Source organism: Chrysemys picta, chromosome 5 (genome assembly GCF_011386835.1).
Source record: "Chrysemys picta bellii isolate R12L10 chromosome 5, ASM1138683v2, whole genome shotgun sequence".
Classification (NCBI taxonomy): Eukaryota; Metazoa; Chordata; order Testudines; family Emydidae; genus Chrysemys; species Chrysemys picta.
This window is the reverse complement of record NC_088795.1, coordinates 12,810,539-12,836,559: the sequence shown is the minus strand read 5'-3', so window position 1 is coordinate 12,836,559 and position 26,021 is coordinate 12,810,539. Positions and strand designations below refer to the sequence as shown.

The 26,021-nt window shown below is 41.1% G+C and overlaps 1 protein-coding gene across 5 annotated transcripts in view; it reads right to left on the bottom strand.

Moving 5' to 3' along the window:
- The window catches only part of ANKRD17 (ankyrin repeat domain 17), a 142,712-nt gene extending 119,794 nt beyond the window's left edge, over nt 1-22,918 (bottom strand). For all 5 annotated transcript variants that reach the window (XM_065595937.1, XM_065595939.1, XM_065595938.1 and 2 more), the window contains exon 1: nt 22,488-22,918. In XM_065595937.1, coding sequence (XP_065452009.1) covers nt 22,488-22,781 — 294 coding nt within the window. In that variant the 5' untranslated portion in view covers nt 22,782-22,918. The remainder of the gene's footprint in view (nt 1-22,487) is intronic.
- Nucleotides 22,919-26,021: the final 3,103 nt, after the last annotated feature.

The following is a 26,021-nucleotide window of genomic DNA, read 5'->3' as shown; positions in this document are numbered from 1 at the left end:
TATCACTACAGAGAAATTGGACTAGAGAGAGAAAATGTAGAAATGCAAACTAAGGAGGAGGAGGAGGCGGCGGCATCTATCCCTACGTCTGAATTTGCGCTACTGTATTTGGCACTGTTTTTACTAGAATCCATTGACAAAGCATTTATGCTCATGGCAAAGGCACTCAGTCTGATACCTTTTCCAGGGATTCAAAGGCAGGGCAAACCGAACATCCTCATTGCATTGCATTTCAACAGATCCCTCTCTATCTGGGATGGAATAAATTTTTACGTCTATGTTGAGTGTACTAGCTCAATCTGACAATCCTTGGCATTAAATCTTCCCAAGTCTTCTGAATCAGGGACCCGCAACATGAAAGGCAGCCTTACAATGGTAAAAATGCTTCAGAATTGTGTGTTTTACTTTACACTGGGGTTCACTCACTTCATAGCTTCAGCGGACTGAGGTTATTGCACGCTCCAAGGGCTCCTTGTATTCCTCCATTCCATGTCCTACTCTCCCAATCTCCCTCCATTCCAGAGACTCCATGCAACATCCCCAATGCCAGGGACTCTGTGGGCCCTCCTATTCCCACCTTCCCTCCATGCCAGGGTCTCTGTGACCCCCTTCCATCATACCAGGATGCCCAATACCACCCCTCCATGACAGGAGCTGCATGCATGCATACCCCATTCCTTCTTCCCTCCCGCCACCATTACCTTGTCAGAGACAAGTCACTCAGGGTATCAACATGTTAAATTTTATTTGGAAGAGAAGCAGAGATGACATGAAGTATTGCTATGCTGGAAGCCCCTAAAGGGCACCATCAACCAATTTGATCTATAGACAATTACAGAGGTACTTGAAGCTGTGACTATGCTAAACAGCTATCAACAGCTCCACGTGTCCCTGTTCCTCACTCTTTGGCTTTCTGATTTTCCCCAAAAATCATATGGGTTCTGGCCACTGACTCCTCGAACATTTCCTGAAAGTTCTGAATATATCACACGCAACCTTTGAAAGTTATCACATTACATACAGACAAAATGCCGCTGAGTTGCGCGTAAGGCTTTTCAAGTTCAGCCAACCTTATGTTTTACCATATAGTAACTCTATAAAATATATTCTGACATCAACTGCACTACTCAGTATTTTATCTTAATGAAAGTAAAGCAAAGGACAACTCCTCTTCTAAAAAATGAGGGACCACTCTCTTGCTGAGGGGTTACAAAATTGGCAGTTCCTTTTTGTGTACAAGAAAGCAAAATAAACAACAGAACATACCCCTGAAGAACAGCTTTACACAGGTTAGAACTTGGGATTTTTTATATTGCAATACTGCCTCAAAGCTACAGATTACAGCCACTGCCCCAAAGAGTTTTCAGTCTATATAAAATAAATGTACAAATCAAATGTCTCAAGATACATGCCCTTAATAAAAATCTACCTTCTTTTTTCTACATTTTCTATTTATCACAACCAGCTTGCAACAATAACTTCCTTTAGGTAAACCCCAGAGAAATATATGCAAGGTAAAAGGGCGCACCACATTTAGCAAGGCCAGGTCTACACTATATACTTACATCAGATGTCGCTCAGAGATGTGGATTAACACAGTTATACCAACCTAACCCCCGGTGTAGACAGCACTACGTCAACAGGAGGACTTAGAATCATAGAATCATAGAATATCAGGGTTGGAAGGGACCTCAGGACTTCTCCCATTGATGTAGCTACCGCCTTTTCCAGAGGTGGATTAACTACACTGATGGGAGAAACTCTCCCATCAGCACAGTAGCATCTTCACTCAACTACAACGTTTTAAGCGTAGACCTGCCCTTCAGCTATATAATATCTTCAGAAAAAACACAAATCTTTCTTGAATCTGTAAGGGTGGCTTTTGTTTGCATGAATTTGTGCCCGGGGTGGGGGAAAATATGGTATTTAAGGCAAAAAATAATCTAATCTACTACAAGAGGATAGTTTATCTTTTCTCCTCAGTGAATGCACCTGCTTTTCCTCTGCTCTCTGAGAGCCTCTCCCCTGACTCAGGTTAGTTCTGGCATGGGGAAGCTGCAGGGTAGTGCTCTATCAGGGTAACTTCCCCGCTGCCACCCCCACCACCAGAGCCTTTCACTGTGGTGAGGAAAGGCTCCGTCAGCAAGCAGTGTAGATGCGATAAGCACTGCCTGGGGCATGAAGAGAGCCACGTACCCTTAAATTCTGGCGTGTTTCTAGTTTACGTGCCGAAGCAGCACCTCACCATTTATGCCCCAATTTATACACATGCTAGCTGGATGTGCAGTGCCTACAGGCTACACGCCACCGTAACCATAGACATACCTTAAGAGCCACCATGATCCAATTAACTGATCATCAGATTAGGGGCTTCAAATGCTCAAATTCTAATCCAGGCTCTGCTCAGTGACTGAGCAAATTTGATGTTATTTAACTTCATGCCTCCATTTTCCCCATCCGTAAAAAAAAAAAAAAGCAACACTACTTATCTCACATGGTATTATGAGGAAGTAAATTTATGTTTCCACAGAAGCCTCAATGTGTAAGTACTTCTAATGGGTATTACTGTGTACTCCACTGTTCTATGGATAGCAACGTTGTCACCGAAATCACACACTGCTACAGATATGTGCTCCAGACTCTCAGGTTTCATTAAAGGAAATATTTTGACCTCATGGTTGGAAAGATATCAAAATGATAAGCTGAGTGACATTATGCAGTGTTGACATCCAGAGCTCATAGACAGCCTGAAATATTTTCCAAAATACAGCAGAATCTAGGAACCTTACAACAAAAGTTCAGTGCAGTTTAGCAGAGTACACTGTCTTGATTACTGTACTGAACACCAGGTTAAGATTTTCAAAGTTTGACATACCACCCTTTTTAACACCAGTCTTGGCAATTCCAGTCCCATACCACTCTAGGAGTATGAAATCCTCTGATAACTGGGTTTTAAAGAGCTGGATTATAGGTTCAATTTCATTTTCTTTTAACACCAGAGACAGGACCTAGAATTAAAACTTGGAGATCTCCCACTTTTGGTTGATCCAGTCACGAGAAGGGAAGCTGTTTTCTAGGTCAAGATCTCAGCTCCAATGTTTTCATGCAAAGGGATGTTCTGAAAGAGCTACAGAGCCTATGGCTAGATCACCCACTCATGCCTTGGCTTTTAAGTTCCCTTTAAAAAAAAAAAAAAAAGTAACACTGTGCAGTGTGGAATTTCTCTTCTCACTTTTCTTATACAATTGAAGTAAGCAAAATAGGTACAGCCTGACAGAGGCTACTTGTATTCCAGTGAGGTAGAATTCTGAGGTGTTGAAATAAAAGATACTGGGCCTGTACTAAATATTTACTACTTCTGATAACAAAAGGCACATAGAGTCTACTTAACAGCACATATAAAAGAGGTCTCATTTTGTAGACAGGATAGATATTAGAGCACATGCTGCTCACATTGAAGTGGTTAAGCACACTGAAGAGGTTAAGCATTTCAATATTTTTGGAAGGATCATCATCATACTGTGGCACAGAACTGTTTCTGTATTAAGAACAATTCACTATTACCATCAGAGGAAGAGGACCTTTGCTGTAACTTTTAGAAAATTATCTTTATTCAGATTTTAATGTAAAGAGACAGGCTCTGTTTAAAAAAAAAATACATTTGGATTTAGAATCACAGTACTATAACATAATACATGCACATTATCTGTTTTCTTATGTTACAGTATCAAACATTGTTGAGTTAACCTCAAATGCTTATTCAAGAACATTCATTACAAACACTATAAAATGCATTTATATACGTTAGTTTTTAAGTAGGCTTGGAGAGATTATATTTTTAACAGTAAAATATCAGTAAATGTTGATTTTACTGTATATAAACAAACTGATTAAAAATACTTCCATCAATAATAATCAACAACACACAATTTGTGTTTTAACTGTTATAAAGTTTTAACTTTTTGAATCTCAATTTCTACTTTCATTAATTTTTGTCTGCCCCCCATAAATCCTGCAACTTTGAAAATGTAAATTGATAAAAATAAATTAAAAAAAAAACCTTATACCCCATAGTTTCACACAACTGTTTAAATTTAATTGGATAAAAAAATTAAAAGCTTAAAAATAAACATGGATATTATTCATCAAAATTATAAAAACAAAAAAAAGTCAAATACTGCCTACTGAAACCACTAAAAGTTGCTGAAGAACAGAATTATCAGGCAACAGGTTTTCTGATCATAAATTAATATAGTGAAATAATGTCTGCAGAGACAGAACTAAGCTGCGTATTTCCAGAATAAGGAAGGACCTATTGAAACTTACAATAGACATTCCAGACATTTCTGCTAAAGAACCTGTCTTGCGAATATTCATGTCTGCACTTCGCAGATGTACAGACACTGAAACCCGATGGGCTCTGCAGGTATAATTTCTGTATGTACCAGTAGAACTTTCATTAAAGTGCACCCACTGATGCCTGTTTTAGGAGTGCCCTCAAATAATTTTGCACTTGTCAAAAATAATCACATGCCGGCATAAACTGTTCTGGACATGCACAAATGGACGCTTGAAAGAGGCTCTTATGAAAATTTACCACTATCATTCTGAAAATTTATCCAGTTGCTGCTTCAGAAAAATATCTGCACACGGTTATGCCCATCACCACTTCGGTTGGTGATTGAAACAGGCAGAGGTCATATGTTCATGTATCTGGGGACCATTAAATTTAAGTAAAAATGCCTTTAGAACATACTTTGATCCCACTCACTTATTAATATTTATTATTTGTATTATGGTAGTACTTTGAGACCCTAGCCAAAATCAGGCACCTGTGGTGCTAGGCAACGTATACATGCACAATAAAAGGGTCCCTGCTCCAAAGCATTTACAATCTAACTCGAGAGAAAGTTATTATAACCGTTCTCATTTTACATGTGGGGAACGGAGAAACATTAAGTGACTTGCTCAGGGTCACACATGGAATCTGAAGGACAGCTGGTAATTACATCCAGTTGCTGGAGCCCCAGTCCAGGGCCTTAACCACAAGACCATCCTTTTCATTTGCTTGAAAACAGCATGTTAATACTTTTGAGTCTCTTATAACTATTCTCCTTCATCATTTCAGTGGAGTGACGTGATAGACACATAGTGAACAGACTTTTCTCCATGACTGAACACATTACCATTGGTCTAATTTTTCTGCTGCCTCCTCCCTTTGCCACTGCACTTCCTTTGCCAGCTTTGATTGCATAACAAGGATGTGGTCTTTATAATTATGAGACTGAAAAATGTTGTGACTTTTGAACTGAACAATTTACTTATCCCAATACACATTGATTTAAAAATTTAGAGCTTCTCCATAAATACAAAAGACACTTTACTTTAAGAAGCTATAAAGTTCAACAGCTCTGAGGAAAAAAAAGCCGTTTCCAATTTGTTACCTACCTTTTCAGAATTGTCTCACACACTCCAACATTAGTTCAATAAAAGCAGCAGCTGAACAATAATTTTTTTCCTGATAGTTGTTTTACTAATTACCTTGTACAACTTAAATTTTAAAAATGATTACGTCTGTCATCAAGACGACACTTAGCCCAACTCTGTTTCCACTGAACAGTTGGAACAGAGTCAGGCCAACCCTGAGCGCTTTCGAAAATCCCACCCATAATATTTAAATCTCCTTTAATAAATTAGAACTTTGTTTGGGTACCAAAAAAAAAAAAAAAAATGTTTTTTGGCAGGAAAGGGGGGAAAAAATCAAGATTCCAATGGGATTAAAAAGGCAATATTTCAGCAGGCAGGAAAATGCTTAAGAGCCATCACTGAATTAAAGAATATAAGAATACTTTAAAATTTTGAAATGTAATAGTCATGGAATTCTAATATTCTAAAAGTCAATGGAATAAAACCTGTAGATCTTTTTTCCTTAAACACACTTGATATATTAGATATCGTAGAGATTCACTAGGAAGTTCCTACCTATGGTAAAAGCACACATACCACAAGATGCTTAGATAAAACTTCTGTTCCTGTTGAAAAATCTGCACAAGTATCTTGTCCAATAACTCTCCCCAAATCTTTCCTTTGACTCAATTAAGAGAACTTTGTCAAGTGTTCTGCAGATAGTGTCTCTTTTGCGGGGGGGGGGGGGGGGGGGGGAATTAATACAGTCAAACTATGTGAAAAAGGAAAAAATTTGTATGCAAAGAATGAATCTCAGCTCTGAACGCAGACATTCCTCTTCTATAGCCCTGCAAACATCAACTGTCAGGGAAATGTATTTATGATACTGATCACTTGTCATGTTATATTTAAAGCAAAAAGAATACAGGATTAATCTATTTTTAACTTCGGGAAAGCTGACTCAGTCTTGAACGTTGCATAACAACATATGGATAATTAATGTTTTGATAGTTTTCTTCAAGCTTACTGTACACATTTTGCCTCTAATGTTTAACTTGAGATTTTAATAGATGTTGGGTTGAACTTGTCAATAGAGCAAATAAAGTTCTAGTTTTACTTTTAAGAATGCACATATGTGCACACACAAGTGTTTACATAAGGAAACTTTTTTATTCAAGTTTAGAAATTCCAATTTTCAGGTTTGATTTACTGAGTTTTCATTTTTTGTATTCTATTTGATGTGTACATATGCTTCCTATTACTGGAATTAACTATGATGAATACTAGATAAGGCTTGCCCAGTTTATCCTCTTCTCCTAGATTTGAGGAATTCTGAAGAGGCTGCAGACAGCTACATATATATATAAAAGTTGGAGGACAGTTACTTTGAATTGTGGCCTGGATCTAGTCTTAAAGGATGCAACTACAGGAGATGCATGTTAAGGCTGGTAAAGAAAGTAATTTTGTGCAGTGGCAATCAATAAGCTAACAGAATGTTAGGAACGGTTAGGAAAGGGATGGATAATATAATTGAAAATATTATAAAGTCACTATATAAATCCATGGTACATCCACACCTTGAATACTGAGTGTATCCCAACAAAGATATATTAGAATTGGAAAAGATGCAGAGAAGGGAAGTGAAAATTATTAGGGGTACGGCTTCCATAGGAGGAGAGATTAAAAAGATGGGGACTGTTCACCTTAGGAAATAGATGACTAAGGGGTATATGATAGAGGTCTATAAAAACATGAATGGTGTGGGAAAAGTGAATATGGAAATGTTATTTATCCCTTTATGTAACACAAGAATCAGGGGTCACCCCATGAAATTAACAGGCAGCAGGTTTAAAACAAACATAAGGAAATACTTCTTCACACAACACAGTCAATCTGTGGAATTCAGTGAGATGTCATGAAAGCTATAAGTATTAACTGGGTTCAAAAAAGAATTAGAGAAGTTCATGCAGGAAAGGTCCATCAATGGGCCTATTCATCAAGAAAGGCTGATAAAACCCCATGCTCCAGGTGTCCCTAAACTTCCAACTACCAGAAGTTGGGACTGGATGACAGGGGATGGATGACTCAAAATCGCTGTTTTGTTCATATCCTCTGAAGCATCTGACACTGGCACTGTGAGAGACAGAACACTGGGCTAAACGGACCACTGGTCTAACCCAATATGGTCATTCTTATGTTATGTTTGAATAAAATAGACCAGTAAGGATCCTAACTCCCTCGGTATCTTAGGAATGCCAGCATTTGGACAGAGTACCACCATCAAAACTGACAGAAAACAAGTAGTAATGAGTGCATTTAGTCCAAATGTGCAAAATCTCACCAAATAAAAAGAAAGGAATTGCTATACCACATCAAGCCACAAGTCCAACTTATCAGGTATTCTGTCTCTGACTGTGGCTATTACATGACACTTCAAATAAAGGTGCACAAAAAGAGAGGGCAATTATTGAACAACCTAGTCCTAAGGAAAGTGCATGCCTAACCTTTGTCAACTAATGGTTGACTTATGCCTTTGGCCACATTGTGTGACCATGCCCACCCTCTTCCCCTTTTTAATTTAGTTAATGTACTAGATATTCTCAACATCCATATAAATGTCTAATTTTTCTTAATCCTACTAACCTTAATATCGAGCAACAGAATTTCCATCATATTATTATTATTACCATAAAAAATTCCTGTTTGTTGCCTAATTTAAATTTGTTATCTTGTTTATATTATGAGAAAAGGTAAATATGAGCACTTTATATACTTTCTCTATACCATTAATTTCATTGTATATCTATATTCCCATTTTCACCTTTTCTCTAAGCAAACAAGTTACAGTCTCTATAATCTCTTCATAAAGCAGTCTTTCTATCCCTCTAGTCATTTTCACACAGAAGTTAACACCAGACAAAAATAATGGTTAAACTGGAGTTCAGGTTGAAAGTGCAGATAAATTGGAGTTATTTAAAAGGTATACACATTATAAAGATAGGAAAGTCAGAGTCAGACAACAGGAACTTTTTAAAAAAAATTTAAGATAGGAAAGTGCAAGTTAATGTTAACATGATAAAACCCCAAAACATCTGAAAAAAAATTCACATTTATGATAATAAATATTAACTCATCTCCCACAGAGATGTCATTTCCCTCCTATTCTCCTCTTTTATGGGTGGAGTACAGTACAGAAAAAATGATTGTATAATTGGTTTCAGACTCACACATTCTGAGACACTAAGCATGATGCCTCTTCACACTAAACTTACTTTTCACAAAATTTCATTATCTGGACATAGTGTATCTTCATATACAAACCTCCTATCAGTGTACATGACATCTATAACCATCAGATCAAGTCCCATGAGGTGTTGAGCAACACACAGAATTGAGCGTTTATCGAGAAAGGGAAAGGATTTGCTTCAGTATTGTGTCTCTAACCAGGCGTTTGTAAAATACAATTTTTGTGGAAAGTGCATGACCATACACACACTGTATGATTAAGGCTAAGGCATTTTTTATTTTCACCAAGATGAAACTGTCACTGATCTATATCATAATAAGTTTGATTCTTTTAGTGCACCTGTATGTAAGCAGAGTTTGAATGAGCTCTCCCCTGATATTCTGGGGAAAGAGACTTCAAGAGCAGACGGTGTTTGCATAGGCACACCTACTCTGCCTACGGGCGCAGCATGATGGAGTTGCTTTGCCAAAATGATCAACTTTGGCTGCTTTCGGGTTACAATTCACTTCAGCGCTGATCATCGGAGCCCTGGGCGCATGGGATCCCAGTAACGAGCGAGTGTTGTGGGAATGCGGAATCGATGCAGCAACTCATGGTGTCGGACATCATCAGGTGTTCACGGGATATCTATTTAGAACATATCATCGGCAATACCACGAGATGAGTTGGAGTGCCACTGAGAAGCGAAGTCACAAAAGTAGCTGAAATACTTCTCTGATGGATTGTATTTACTGAGGGACAATCTATCCTAAATTCTCAACTACTGAGGGACAACCTACATTCATTGCTATATTTGCTTCCCACAAGCTACATCTGATGAGACGAGAAGATTATCATAACTTAAGTACAGAAAGATAGGTCATCCAGAAATCAATAGGCACTACTGGGTGTTCAACAACTTTGAAACTCAGTCTTGGGTGCCTATATACTCTTAGTATAACTTATGAGTGATGTGTCCAAATATTTGGATGCTAATATTTTAACCATATTGTTAAATTTATTAAAAATGGTGGGTAAAGTTGGGCTCCTATGGCCATATATATATGCCAACAGGAGAGCGCTCTCCCACTCGCATAACACGTCTTCACCTGATGCGCTACAGCGGCGCAGCTGCATCAGTAGCGCTGTAGTATAGACTTGCCCTTACTGTATGTGGAATCATGTGCGTGTTGATGGATTAGGGCATCATAGCCAAGACATAAAGCTAATCTGAGGCACTGAGAATGTTACAAAGGTCATTATAACCCCAGGATTGTGCCATCCCTATTTCAATATGGAATATTATACATTTGACTGTTTTCTGAAATTTGATCACATCCATCCTATTTTGACTAATATCCCTATAAATTTCTATTAACAAGCTTTTCCTAGGCATTGGCTGAAGTTTGAGACCTCTCTTGAGAAAAAAAAAAAACTAATAGACACTAATTTGAGATCATTTTAGCTGATGAATGCTGGGATGAGATTTTTTTCCAGCAGCACTTAGAGGTCAAAAATACCTTTCCCTTAGATCGTAGATAAGAGTTCGAATATCAGTCACATGCTTAAGTATATAGAAGTTACTGCCTCTTCATAAAAAGGAAAAGAAAAACAAGCAATAGTCCTTTCATTTTCATCAGAGCTCATCACACCAGGCAGGTTGTACACACTGTAGCATGTGCTGCATAAATTCTTTACTGTGAATGCTATTAATTCATATGGTACCACTAATGTTTGCCCACCTCTACTGTGGTGATTACTGTTTTATGCTGGATCCATTTTCTCTCTTATCCCCTTGCCCCTGTAATCAGGATATTAATCCAAGGAAACCTTCAAAAATTTAGTGAAGTAGAAAAAGGACAGGGGACTATTCTGAGACAGAAGTGATTTAACGTAGTCTAGATCAAATCGGGTACTACCTATTAGCTCAGAACGTACCAAAAATCCCTTCTGCCTGCATGGAGAGAAATTAATATAAAACACATCCCACTTGGGATAGTAAGAGTATACGTATTCTCTTCTGCAAGTAGCAATGAATTCTAGCAAAGCCTGTTCTGTGCAGTTAATTGGACAATACCCGAGACATTTGATCTACTGGGTGGGGTAATACATCTGCCAGTAACAATGATTTAAAAGCTTTTAAAACAGGGAGTTTGCCACAAAAAACCAGCCAAATCTTCACTCAGATTTCCCAAAACAATTTTAGTAAAGCTATTCCAATGACCACTTCCAATAAGCAAGCACGAAAGTACTGAAGTAGCCGTATTAGACTGTTCAACCTTTTAAGGATGGCTCCTGTCAGGAAACGTTTGTTTTTCTGGTTCTTTTTTTTGCTGTTAACAAGACTAAAGGAATCCTACATTTTTTCTGTGATTCCTTTCTCCAGATTTCTTTATTTCCCTGTGGAAAATTCCCATGTGTATTTCCAGCACACATTTCTTACTGCCAGTAAAGATCAGCATGAAAAAAACAACAGAGGATCACACAATTCTTGTCACTTTCTTTCTACTGCATTCCTTATAGTCAAACTAAAAACAAAAACCTTAACTCTGGCCTCACCTAGATGAATGTATTCCCCATATAAAATGTGCTGTATAGTGAAAGTGTTATTTGAAGAAGAGAAAGTCCAAGGTAAGAGTTAAGGTTTTTTGGATATATGCGTTGTGTGTGCTTGTTTGTAAAGACAAAGTGAACTTTTGTTGTGGAGCTGCAAAAATGTTTGGGTGTTCTATCCGATATGTTGAATCTAGTTGCCGTGGGTGCTAATGCTGCCTTACCGGGTGATTTCCCTGGTTTGTACTGATTGTATTGATATGTGCAATTGAGCTTTCTTATCTAGCAACTCTTGCCCAAGCTCTCAGCACCTCATGTCTAGACTCCTGCAACATCCAGCTCTCTGGACTTGACACATGCAATCATGCTCAAGGCAGGACCAATCCCCAGACAGATTTTTGCCCTAGATCCCTAAATGGCCCCCTCAAGGATTGAACTCACAACCCTGGGTGTAGAAGGCCAATGCTTAAACCACTGAGCTATCCCTCCCCAGAATGTTTCTGCAAAGATTATTTTCCTAACCCGCTGTTTTGACCATGTCAACACTCTCTTTACAAACCTCCACTGGGTGCCTTTTCTTTAACGCATCAAAACAAACCATCTGGGTTCACTTTCGAGACTCTTCACAGTCTATCACCACCTTATTTATCAGCATTTGCTATCAAGCTATTGATGCTCACCTCCTATCGGCTCACGATGCCAGCTTCCCATGCAGCCCCTCATACAAGGGAGGCACTCCCCATAACCATCTGCAAAGCTACCTCCATATCCACCTTCAAATTCATCACAACTCTCCTTTGTCGTGATGCCTATAAAAAACTTGACAACGGTTAGGTACTGTGTGCAGAGACCACAGCCTATCATGCTGACATATCATCTCACTGTTTCCTTGTACTCCATCTGTCTGTATCTACCCATTGTCTCATGTCTTATATTTAGATTATAATCTCTTGGGGTAGGGACCATCTTTTTGTTCTGTTTGTACAGCACCTGGCACAACAAAGTCCTGGTAACTGCTTAGGTGCTACAATGATGCAAATAACCAACCTAAGAACAGCCATACTGTGTCAGCCTCGTGGTCCATTTAGCCCACTATCCTGTCTTCCAACAGTGGCCAGTGCCAGGTGCCCCAGAGGGAATGAACAGAACAGGTAATCATCAAGTGATCCATGCCCTGTTGCCCATTCCCAGCTTCTGGCAAACAGAGGCTAGGGACACCATCCCTGTCAATAGCCATTGATGGACCTATCCTCCATGAATTTATCTAGTTCTTTTTTTTAAACCCGGTTATATTCTTGGCCTTCATAATATCCTCTGGCAAAGAGTTTCACAGATTGACTGTGCATTATGTGAAAAAAATACTTCCTTTTGTTTGTTTTAAACCTGCTGCCTATTAATTTCATGTGGTTAACCCTATTTCTTGTGTTATGAGAAGGAGTAAACAACACTTCCTTATTTACTTTCTTCACACCAGTCATTTTATAGACCTTTATCATATCCCCCCTTAGTCGTTTAGTTTCTTTTCCAAGCTGAAAAGTCGCAGTCTCATTAATCTCTCCTCATACGGAAACTGTTCCACACCCCTAATCATTTTTGTTGCCCTTTCCTGAACCTTTTGCAATTCCAATATAATGATAAAATGAGCAACCTTAACTCTTACACAACTATTTGCGCGTTGGGGGGAGGGGGGGGAGAGAAGAGGGCGCAGTTTCCTACATTTGGTTTTCTTCACCCTCTTAACGGGAAGGAGTGAAGTAGTGTTCACAAGAGGTGTGTCAGTATACTGGGGCAAGGAGGAATATCAGTCAGCATAAACAGAGGAGACAGGAAAAGTAGCAGAGCAGCATGGAGGCTGCTGGGAACCAAGGCAGCACAGTGATGCAAAGTTGTGGATGTGGCAGCAACATGGGAGGATGTTACAGGGACAGACATGTCTGCATAGATGTGAGGGAATGGGTCTGAGGGTTTTTTTGTTGTTTTTTTTCCCCGTAGAGGAGAGTAATGCAGGGAGGAGCTTCACACAAAGAAAGCACAGGAAATTATCTGGAGCTGGTCCTCCCCAGCCACACTTTGTCCCTTCTCAGACTCTCTCCTGAAACACTTATTAGGAAAAGCAGCAAAGAGTCCTGTGGCACCTTATAGACTAACAGACATATTGGAGCATGAGCTTTTGTGGGTGAATCGTCACATGCATCCGACGAAGTGGGTATTCCCCCACGAAAGCGCATGCTCCAATACGTCTGTTAGTCTATAAGGTGCCACAGGACTCTTTGCTGCTTTTACAGATCCAGACTAACACAGCTACCCCTCTGATACTTGACACTTATTAGGAATTCACTCATACCTAAATTTTCCACGCTACTATATTTGTTGTATTCTGTGTTTAGTACTTTAATTGCTACATCTGATGAGACAAGGAGATCATCATAACTTAAGTACAGAAAGATATGTCATCCAGAAATCAATAGGCACTACTGGGTGTTCAACGACTTTGAAACTCAGTCTTGGGTACCTATATATGGCCATAGGAGCCTAACTTTACCCACCATTTTTAAAAATCTTTTACCTGCTTAGCTTGGTTATGTCTTCCTCCATAAATTTAGGTTGGATTGTCAAAACTGACTAACAGGTTTAGCCACACAACTCCCATTAATTTCAATGGGAGCTGTATGGCTAAATACTCTTAAATAGCTTTGAAATTATCAACCTTAGTTCCTATCCTGGTTATATGAAAAATATTCAGTGTTCTAGGATTTATGATTATGAGTAAACTAATGTTATTGTGGTTTGTTCTTGCTTGTTCTCAATAAAGTTTATTAATACTCAGCTGTTTCTTCTTTCATTCCTCCATCTCTCTTTTTTAGGTACCTATTTTATCCATACATGAAGACTAAGACCTGACTTGAAGGCCATGAACTGGATCACAAGAAAAGAAAAAAAGTGCTTTTATGCCCCTCCTAATTCTAACGTCACTAAACATCATCTTCTAATCCTGCAAAGATTTACATACATGTCTAACTTTAAAAACACGAACAGCCCCATTGAACTCAATGGATTCAGGTGATTAAGTATTTGCAGGATCAGGGCCCCAGGCGCCAATTCTGCAATGAGCTTTGTACAGGAGGCCACTCCAGTTCACAGAAGTCACTGCAGAATCAGGGCTCACCACAACTAGTGGATGAGAACACTGAGCTCTTCTTATGGTAATTTATTGGCACATTCTTTACCGAAGCATCTAAGAGAAACTAATTTTGTACTGTGTTGCAATCTTAAGTTTTCACCCAGGCCAAGTCAAAATGCAGAAAGAACATTCAAAAGGTTATACAAATACCATTTTTGTAGGCATGCCTTAAAGCACTCCTGTAACATTAGCATTCCCAAATATAATCCTTAATCATTTCTGGATCCATCTGAGAATCCAGTAGCAAACTGACTTAGTTCAAAACTAGAAAGCCTATATCTTAATATAATGAGATTCCTCAGGAAAGAAAAACTGATCTAACAAGTTAAATTTTCATGAAGCGTGATTTGAGATTCAGGAAAGAACTACAGCAGAAGTCTTGTTTAATCCAAAGTAAATGTTCAAATATGTTTTAAGAATTTGAAAGAAAAAAAAAACCACCAACCCCACCTCTGAGATTAAATGTAAAATGGTTTAAATATCTCTAATCCATTCAAGTTTATTTCATTGCAGTACATGAAATAAAATCAAACGCATACAAATACTTTTGATCTTTATGCACTAAGTCGTGTACAGAACAGATAATTACAGGTTTGCTCTGTTTCTTGGCTTTAGTTGTATTACATAGCTTAGCCAAGGCAAAATTGTTGAGACATCAGAAACAGACACGCACTTTTTTGATAAACCAAAACATTAACACATTTTATAGAATCACTACTCAAACACTCTTGGATTGTGAATTCATTTCATGAAGAAATCGGAAATGAACAAGGACGTTCTTAATTATTACAACTCCAAATGTAGAACTCTGAGCTTCATCTTTTAAAATAACTTTAAACTGTCTATTTTACTACTCGCTCTTCACACACAAATATTACATCTATATAGCTTTCTGCTGACAGCCATGCTTCTAAGAAGTCTGGAAGACAGATCTTTGAACTACCATATGACATGTGACACAGAAAAAGCACTGACTGTCAAACTCCATCCACCACATGCCAGTTTAAAGAACACGTGGGCAATATTAGTAAGATAGAAGAAAAGACATATTAGTTACAAACATTTGGTAGCTATAAGTTCACAATCTAATTCAGAACACTGAAGCTCTGCCCTGCATTACATGCCAGAAAAAAATACTGAAAATTCCAGTTAAGCAATTAAAGCTTTACCAGTTGCTTAATTAGCTTTTGACAGTCTGAATAAAGTTACATAAATTATGTAAAAATATTTACACACTTAATTTGAAAACATCTATTTTTTCTTAAAATGTATTTTCATCCACTACTAGATACAGTCTATTTGCAGTGCATTTCTTTCTGCTACAGGAACATTCTCAGTAGTTACAGCACTGTTGTCTGGATACTCAAGATTTTTTGATGTATCTGCTGATCGAAATGCAACTGCAATCCAATTCCAATTTATCAGCCACATATGCAAAAGATTAAATTCCCCTCTAACAAAATTAGTAAATACAACCCCCTAACACTGATCATGAGACTACAGTAAACAAGATCAGACTGGACCTATATTAAACACAGCTATTATAGGAAAAATGATAAATTATACGTAAATTGCTTCCTGTGAAGGTGACCTATAAAAGGAAAAAAATTGGTTTGGTGTTTTAATTCTTTATATTGAAGATGTATTACAGGAGCACCTGGAGGCCCTAACCACAATCAAGTCCCTACAGTGCCAAGCACAGTACAAATATGTAGTAAAGAACAGTCACTGTCCTGACTGTTCTTTAGCGTTTATAGTTCATAGATTCTATGGGAGCAATGATCATCTAGTTTGATCTTCTACATAACACGGGCCACAGAACTTCCCCAAAATAATTCCTGTTTGAACTAGAGCATCTCTTTTAGAAAAACATACAATTTTTGTTTAGAAATTGCGAGTGATGAGGATTCCTCCACAACTTTTAATAACTTGTTCTAATAGATACAGTGTATATTTTTAACAATGAGTGTAAGTATTTCCAGTCTGAATTTAACTAGCTTCAGCTTCCAACCTTTAGATCTTTTTATATCGTTGTCTGCTAGACTGAAGAGCCTATTATCTAATTTGTTCTCCATTTGAGTATTTACAGACTGATCAAGTCACTCTAACCAGACAATACAGGAAAAGGGTTGAGGAAAGGGAAATAAAAATCACAGAAATGAAGGGTTGGAAAGGATGTTAAAAGGTCATCTCATCCACCCCCTTGACAACTAGACTATCCCTGAGAAGATGTTGTCTAACCTTTTCTTAAAAATCTCCAATGATGGGGATTCCACAAATGTAACTTACTAGTACATTATCTCTTGCTTCTCTATTCCGCACCACTTGGGGGTGGGGGGGGGCAGAGGAGAGGAGGAGGCAACCTCTGGACATTCTTTCCTCATGCTGATTGCCTGTTCAGTGTCTTTATCTTAGCCTCATTCCCCCGCTCCTCCATGCTCCAGCCTCCCTCTTTTCCCTACCCTATCTTCCCTCTCCCTTCAGCTGAGGGTTTTGCTAATCCCTTCCACAAAAAAGAGGGAAAAAAATGTATTAAAAAAAAAATTGAGAGTATAGGTCTGATCAGTTGCTTTAACTCACCAAATCATATTCCAATAGTTTAATGTTTAAGAAACCAATGCATACCAGCTCAACTTCACTAGTGATATTTAAAATGACAAGAATATAGATCATTTCTAAAGACGATGAGTTTACGGAAAGAAGGAATGAAGGGGAAATGGGTTCTACTGTGTGTGCACGCTGTCACACGCTTGTCTATTAAGAATTCTCTAAAAACTATTAAAGGCTAATCAAGCTAAGAATATAAGATTTAATCTCATCTGAAAAAACAACGAGGAGTCCTTGTGGCACCTTAGAGACTAAAACTGATTTGGGTCTCTAAGGTGCCACAAGTACTCCTCTTTGTTTTTGCTGATACAGACTAACACGGCTACCACTCTGGAATCTCACCCGAGTATTTTTCAACAGGAATTAAAAACACAACAGAAGAGTTGCATGAAGAAAGCCAAGTATGCTGAGTAAAACGTTTAAAAATCAAGATTTAGTCTGTTAAAGCACTTTACTATTGTTAAAAAAAATTCCCTTCCATGCAAGAGATCCCAAACACATTTCCTACGCAGGAGATACTGACTATTACTTCACATAAAATATGATCCTCCTTTCCTCATAATTAAATTCCCACATCCCATATACCTAAAGAAGCTGATGGACATTTTGGATCATCAAGCTGTGCACAATTTACCGAGTTATATTATTTCCTTTTGAAATCAGTGAGAGCAGGACTAGACCTTAGCTGTTAGCAAGCATCTTGAATTTCCAAGGGAAAAGCATATTGTAAAGAAGGGAGAAATCACACGTCCCCAAATGTAACTTAATTAGTTCTTTGAATGTTAAATTCTCTTTATTGGATACCCAAACTTCTATTTCTACTCTGGGAATTTTTCAGTAATTGTGAACAGGACTAAGTAAATTCGTAAGACTATAATGACAAAGAGTGTCTAGATTCCCAAACTGCTCTTTCCGTGATCAAAATTCCAACTATGCATCCAGCTCTGTTATTATTCATCCCCTGCCTCATCATGATATTATAATAATGTTTTGGTTTTTTTCCTCTCTCCATGTCTTGATGCTGGACCTCTATGTAACACGCCATAAGCAAATCAGCAAACATAGGGATTGGTTTAATATTACAAAGAGTTGAAAACGTAGGTCTCAGCTTTTCCATCATTTCTGCTTCTCCTGTCCCATCATATATACAATATACAATGATGTTTACTGGCATGAGGGAGCATCTAGAAGGGGCTAAATGTGTTCTCACCTTTTTTTTGTCCAGAGTGTTTGCAGTCTGGAAGTTCTATTGGATCAATCACTGCTCCTGGATTCTCAGTTGCCCATAGTGCCTCCTATGGGCTACAGCTGGGTGACAGCCACTTTGTTACCTCCAAACTAGTCTATTGCAATGCATTATACTTGGGGCTACTCTAAGACCACACAAAACTTCAGCCATGCAAAATGCAACTGCCCAACTGTGTATTTCAATGGGGTAGGGAGGAGAGAGTATGGCACTATAAATGCATATCACCTGTGCAGCACTAGATAGTTGCAACGTTTTCTACAGGTACACAAGGCACTCCACTTTAAACTTTGCATGGTCTGGTACTTAGTTCGCCACAAGACTGCTTCACACTTTCTCTCACTACAGCCGTGTAGATCAGCAGGATGCTCATGGTGCTGGCTGTATTCAACTAAACTTCTTAGCATTCAAATACATTTATATAAGAAAGTTTAGATCCCGTAGTGAGATACAGTAATACAGTGGTCAAACTTTAAAGATGCCTCAGTTTTGAAAGATTCTACCAGTTAAAGAGACAATACTCCCTTTGCTTAAATTAGGAAATGCCAACAGAACCAATAATATCTCAAAGCAATAGAAACAAAGTGCGCCCACTATATATATAATTTTTAACATAATGAAGTCTTTGAATGAAAGGCACTGAGTCAGTGTCTGTCAGTTACTGTGGAAATAGATGCAGAATATGTTTCTTTAGCACTAAAGTATCATATTCATCTTTAAATCTGGCATTACACAATAAAATAGAAAAATTCTAATTTAAAACTACTGCAAAAAACATAACTGATGTTAAGGTAAAACTCCATCTCTGCTCCTTATAAATACATTAAGCTCATCTCTACAACCAAAACATCTCAAAAGAGGCTTACTTTATCCATATTTTATTTGCTATTAAGAACAGAGTAGTTTAATTCTGACAGTGAGAAGTTTAGATTTTATAAATGAATTATTTTAGGAATGATGTTAAAATTAACAGGTTACAAGACTGAAAAACTACTTAGCAAAATTAGTAAGTGTACATATAAAATACAAGTACGAATTGAGCACTCTAGCTCTTATTTGCCCTTTCCAATAATATACATACCTGACACTCAACACTGAATGGAAACCAGGTTAAAACAAGGATAAGAGAATATTTTAATACTACGTATAATTGTGACACAGACATAACCAGGCAGGTACAGTACCCATGTCCAACCATTTTCTCAGTATTTCACTGAAGGGGGTCATGGTGGCCTCTGTCAAAAGCTAAGAACTAGCTGATTGTCATGGTTATGAAAGATGACTGTGCAGGAAATAGTTTAAGAAATATGTAAAATGCGAACTATTAGATTGCAAAACTGTTAAAGTGAGATTTGTCACCTGAGGTGAGGCAGGGTCTCAGGGCAAATTCAACTGATGTTGAGAACAAAGGACATCTGTGGAGACAAGCACTTTGTTCACTGTCTGGACCAGGTGGAAACTTACAAAGATAAACAAACCCCTGGAGAGCTCTCTGAAGAGGGGGCCCCCTGAGCAAAAAGACAGTAGCCTGTAACTGTACAAGAGCCAAAGAAATGGCCCAGGTGATTATCCATTAGAGGAGAAACTGCAGCAGGGGTGTCTCATGAAAGGTGGATCCCAGCTTCATGAATTGGACAAGGGCTGCAAGGACTCACCACTGTGTGAGAAATACCTTATTAGAAAAATAACTTACCCTTATATTTGCTTTTATTTGAATCTCTATCTCAAACTCTGTTAAATAAACTTCAATTCGGTTTTACTATAGCACAGGGGACTTCGACGCGTCTCCGAAGAGCACTGAACTGATGTGAAAGGAGTAAACTAGGTGGCACTGTTTGCACAGAGGCAATGGATCAGTGTACATTGCAGATGCCCAGAAGATAAGGGACTGGGCGTTCAAGTGTAACAAAGTGGGGCATGTAAACAGCTAGCCTACAATGGGAAAGAGCGAGGCTTGTGAAGCTCAGAACAGGACGCCTATGCTGTCGGCAGTCAGTAGCTCCTGGTGTGCACTGATAGCTCCCTACCGCTGTAAGCAGGGAGTAGTGATTTATCCCAGATACATTGGGTAATCCCAAAAAGTGTCTCTATGATTAGTTTATGAATTCCACTGCTGCAGGACATTCCTGAGAAAAATAATAAAAGGATACAAAAAGACTACACATTTCAGAAAGCAAAAACATCTGCATTTATACAAAAAATTTTTTTACAAAGTTATCAATTTTCATCAGTCTAAACAAATTGATCAAACTGAGGTCAGAAGCTTTCCTTGAAGTATTCTGGTATTTTTAGTGAGGTGCAATACTGGATTAGATTGGGAAGGAATTTTCTTCCCAGGTGAGATTGGCAGAGACCCTGGGGTTTTATTTTGCCCCCTCTGGGTCACTTGCTGGCTTCAACTAGAGTAAATGGTGGATTCTCTGTAAAATGAAGTCTTTAAATCAAGTTTAGAGAACTTCAGTAACTCAACCAGAAGTTATGGCCTATTACAGGAGTGGGTGGGTGAGGTTCTTTGGCCAGCTAGGTACAGGTCAGACTAGATGATTGTGATGGTCCCTTCTGGACAGAAAGTCTAGGTTTACACCGCAATTAAACATAGGGTGACCATACATTCCGGTTTGGCCAGGACAGTCCCTTTTTTAAGCCCTGTCCCTGCCGTCCCGACTTTTTGTTGAATGATCATCAGTTGGCAAGAGCAAACAGGACAAATGCCCAGTTTCGCCAAAAAAGTGGGATGCAACCCCTAGCAGGACACAGAGGAACATGGGGGGGAGGGAGGGCGGGCTGGGGGCAACACCAACTCTGCATGAAGGGAAGGAGGATGGGCTCAAGCCAGACTATCCCAGTGCCTGGGGGAGGGGGGGGGGGGGGGCGGAGCAGCTCAGGCTGACCCTGCATGGGCCTGAGGGGTGAGAGGCCTGGCCTGGGCCCACTCATGCCAGGGTGGCTTGGGTCACGCATGTGAGGGGGCGGGGGGCGAGCATCTCGGGCCAGCCCCACATGAGGGCCCCCCCCCCTCAGTCCAGCAGCTAACACCAGCCCCGCACGGGGGGAAAGGGGCTCAGGCTAGCCCCAAGCAGTGTCCTGTTTTCCCTTTTGGGAAATATAGTCACCCTAGTTAAACATCCACAGCTGGTCCATGTCAGCTAACAGCAGCAAAGAAGTCTGGGCTTGGGCTCAGACCCCGCAAGGGGGGAGGCTCCACAGCAAGCTCCGATGTGTACATGCCATTCTATAGCCCAGCAATGTGAGTCCCCACAGTGACTCAGCTGGGCAGGTGTTTAACTGCAGTGTAAACATACCCCATGAGTCTATAAGATGAACCATCAATATGTTCAAGTATAGACAGCTTCATTGATCACAGTCTCAGTGAGAGATTATGAATCCCACAGAACTTGTACGTTATCAGTCCACAGAATCATAGAATATCAGGGTTGGAAGGGACTTCAGAGGTCATCTAGTCCAACCCCCTGCTCAAAGCAGGGCCCAGCCCCACCTAAATCATCCTGTTGGTTGTAGGTCTAAAATATTGATCAGACAGTGTTTGAATTAGTGAAATTGCTTATGTCTCTGGGTCTTGGTTCTCTCATTCAAAACAATACCAGCACCTTACGCAACACTGATAGTAACCTAAAGGCTCCTTAAATATAGATATGATCTATGCACCTGTTTAAAATTGGCTCCTCTTTCCATTTCAGTCTTAATAGTGCACCAGGTTATACAAAGAGCCTCAAGACCTTTCCTTTCGAAAGGACCTCCCCATGCACGCCTTTCAAAGAGCAGTTCGAGGTGAGCGGAGTTGTGCCCCACACCAGCACCCGTGACACTTGCTGTGTGTGCTGCTGAGCGAGTCCCCCAGCCGGCGCCGACCCGCCGCCGCAACCCGACCCCTGCGTTTCCTCTCGGCTCCGCTCCCAGCTCCGGGGGCAGCGCGGCGCGGTGCTGCCCCCTCCCGCCCGTGCGGAGCCCTGCCCGGCCAGCGGGCGGCTTATGAAACCGGCTCTCTCGGGCAGCCCGACAGGCCTCCGAGTCCCGCCCGGCCCACCGCGACCGCCCTGGGCCTGGCTCCCTCGGACCGCAGCCGCGTCCCGCTGCCCGCCCAGCATGAGCCGGGAAAGGGCGGCCCCCTCCCGCCGCCCCCGGGGGACCGAGGAACACACCGGGCCCGCAACCCCCCCCCCCCCGGCACGTGTTGGCGGAGCCCCCCCAGACCACGGGGCCGCAGCGACCCCCCCCCCCGGCACCTGCCAGCCGAGCCCCCCCCGTACCTCGGACACCTCCTCCTCCTCCTCGTCCTCCTCCTCGCTGCCGCCGTCGCTGCTCTCGCTGCCGCCGCTGTCGCTGCTGCTGGCCGGGCGGCAGGTCCGGCTGCGCTTGGGCTTCTGCGGCTTCTTGTGCAGCAGCAGGTCGCAGACCCGCACCAGCCCCCGCGGCGCCGCCGCCGCCGCCGCCGAGGAGGAGGACGGCGAGGACTTGCCGCCGCTCAGCCCCACGGGGGGACCCGGCCCGGCCGCCGGGCTCCCGGCATCGCCGCCGCCGTCTCCTCCTTCCGCCTTGTCCATGGCTGGCGGCCGCGCTCAGTCCCGCTCGGGAGGCACCCGGGGCTGCTGTCGCCGCTGCCTCGGTCACCTCTAGCGCCGGCGCCGCGCCACTTCTCGCGATACTTGGCACCGCCGTCCCTAGGGCCGGGTGCCGCTGCCGCTCCTCCCTCTCTCAGGCTTCCAAGCGTCCTCCTTCCTCTTCCCCGCTCCCTGCCGGGCCCTTCCGCCCTTCTCCTGCTGCGCATGCGCCGCGCGGCGTCAGCCGGAAACGCTGCTACTACGTCATTGTGCGCGGCGCCAGCCGCCGGGCCTCGGGCGCTTTTTTTCCGGCTCGCGCCGGCCGCTCGCTCTCTAGTTGTAGCGGCGTCTCGCGCTTCTTCTCGTCTCCCTCGCACCCCGGCGGGCGCGAGCCTTGTCCGTCCTCGGCTCCTCCCCGGACTCCTGGGTTTCTTGTCGGGCCGTGGAGAAAAACCTCCACCAGCTTCCCTGTCTCCTCGTTCGTGGGCCTAGGCAGTCCTGCCCCTCGATCCCTCCCTCTCCCCCCTTTAGCAGGTAGCGGCGGGCTCGGTGTTGTGATCTCTGCACCTGCAGAACCTACAGCACCTAGCTCTCACCTGGCACTTTTCATCTATAGCTCTCAAAGCTCTGTGCAAAGCTTTATCCCCATTTGACAGGGAAACTGAGGCACAGGGGTGACGTGACTTTGCCCAGGGTCACCCACCAGGCCAGTGGCTCTGTTAGGAATAGAACCCAGAGCACCTGAGTCTTATTCCAGTGTCTTATCAACTGGAGAAGCCTGCTGCCCACTAGAAAGGTGGTATCTTTGACAGTAACATACTCACTCTTGAGTTCATCAGTGTAGCAAGTGCGTGCTAGCCACCGACACAATTTTTCCTACTAATTTTGTTTTCATATTAATAAACTGGTATACTCTGTGTGTGTCAATTGTATGTATTGAACTAAATATTCATCAGGAAACTGACATGCTGCATGTCTCACCCTCCATTCTCATAGCCTCTCTGTGCTTCCTTGCAGCCTGTCCCCAGGTTGTATGTCCTGGTGAAGGACAGGAAGTGCAGCCTTCAAAAAATCACAAGTTGGGCCCAAAAAAATCACAATTGGACTAAGAATGAAAATTTAAACAACAAATGTAAGGGATTTTTTTAATTGTTTTATGGTTTCTGTGCCTTTAAATTACACTTGCTTCATGTTTTTATACTTTTCTCTGCAGCCATGAGGGCTACAAATTTACCTTTCCCCTTCTCCCCTTCTCCCCTCCCCCCGCCCCCCACATGTAAACTGAGATTCTCATGCAGCTCGGAACTTAAAAAAAACACCAAATATTGTGAGAATTGCAATAATACCGCAAGAGTATGCGAATCTGGCATGGACTGTTAGACATATACTGTATGACTGAACATACAGTTAACACAGTATAATAAAACCTTGGCTTAATGGAGGCCCCTAGGTGCTACTGCCTACCGCAACATAATAATGTACATTGCTGTCCTTGGGTAGGAACATGGTTCAGTCACCCCTGCAGGACTGATGGGGTAGCTAGTAAAACATACTCAGGAGTATGACCAGAGGAGCTTTTTCTGTTTTCCAGCCCTGTAATAAGCTGGCAAGATTCTGGTCTTGCCCCAAACCAGTTAGCAGGTGTTAGAAAAGGTGGGTATAGCCCTCTGGCAGAGAAAGGGAGTTAGGGTCCAGCAAAGACATGTCTTAAAATTATATTATGTGCTATTTTCCTCCACAAAAAATTAACCTTTGTGCTGAGATCAAACTTGAAAAAAAATCAGTCCAAATGGTCATTCCCCCTTCCCCGCTCCATTCCTGGATCAGTGCCTGATCACAGGCATATATTGAATGAGCCTCCTCAACTGTAACATTAATATAATGCTATAATAATAATCCAAAAACTGGTGGGAGGGGAAAGAAAGATTGTTATTTAGCTTTATTTTTTGTTCTGTGATTTATAATTGAGCCAGACTTTTGGATCCAATTTTCATGTGTGAGATTTGAAACCTGAATAATAATCTAAATTCATAAGCACCCCTGAGAGTGACACAGGCTGTGTGAACCAAAGGGAGTAAATTGAATATTATAGCCTCATAACTACCAGTTCATTGACTGAGTGACTTCTAATGACAAAAAAAGCATAATCAACTCTAGGATAGCGGAGCGTGGATCTAACTGGATAATGATACCTACCCTTCTTAAGTGTGTTGAGATGTACAAATTAATAGTGCTACTTATATGAGTTAAGTATTATTTATTGTTATGACTACCAGCAGAGAATACGAATCAGAAGTAAATATAAGAAATTTCTGTTTCATACTGAAGCTGTAGCTCCATTACTGAATATATGAAAAGCATGCAGTCTTATTGTTAAAATAATTAACAGTCTGGAGACAAGCTCAAGGAGAATGGGTTAGGATGGGGTTTCATCCCTAGAGCTCCTGGTAGGGAGGTGCACTTCTCCCTTACCCTCTCCACTGTGGTGTGGGTTAATGACACAATTGATTCTCCAGGATCAACATAGAAGTGGAAGCATACGAACTAAACTTTCACTGAAATTCAGGATGGGGTGGGGTCAATAGTTTCCAATCATCTAGTCTGATCTTCTGTGTAACACAAGCCATAGAACTTCCCCAAATTAATTCCTATTTGAACTGAAGCATCTCTTTTAGAAAAACATCCACTTCTGATGTAAAAATTGCTAGTGATGGAGAATCCACCACAACCAGGGCCGGCTCTAGGCACCAGCAAACCAAGCACATGCTTGGGGCGGCACAATTTCAGGGGTAGCATTCCGGGAGTCATGAGGCAGCACAATTCCAGGGGTGGCATTCCGGGAGGTTGTGGGTTTTTGTTTTGTTTGTTTGTTTTTGCTTCGGCCGTTGCGCTCTCGGAGGTTTGGGGTGTGGTTTTTTTTGTTTGTTTTTTTGCTTGGGGCGGCCCTGACCACAACCTTTGGTAACTTGTTCCAATGATTAATTACCTTCTGTTAAAATGTACATCTTTTGAATGTGTTTTCAGCCAAATTCTGATATTTGACAAATCATTTTTCAAATGTCCAGTTTAACTGGATAGTTAGAAAGCAACACCCCACTGCAGTACTAGTGGTATAGCCAATTTGGCCACTTATATCTTCCTTCCAACCAGTTCTGCTATTCTGATGGTGGTGACCCCCAACCACATTCAGAAAGTTTTATGAAGAGGCTCTACTCCCTTCTAATCCTTCACTGTGGAACTGGT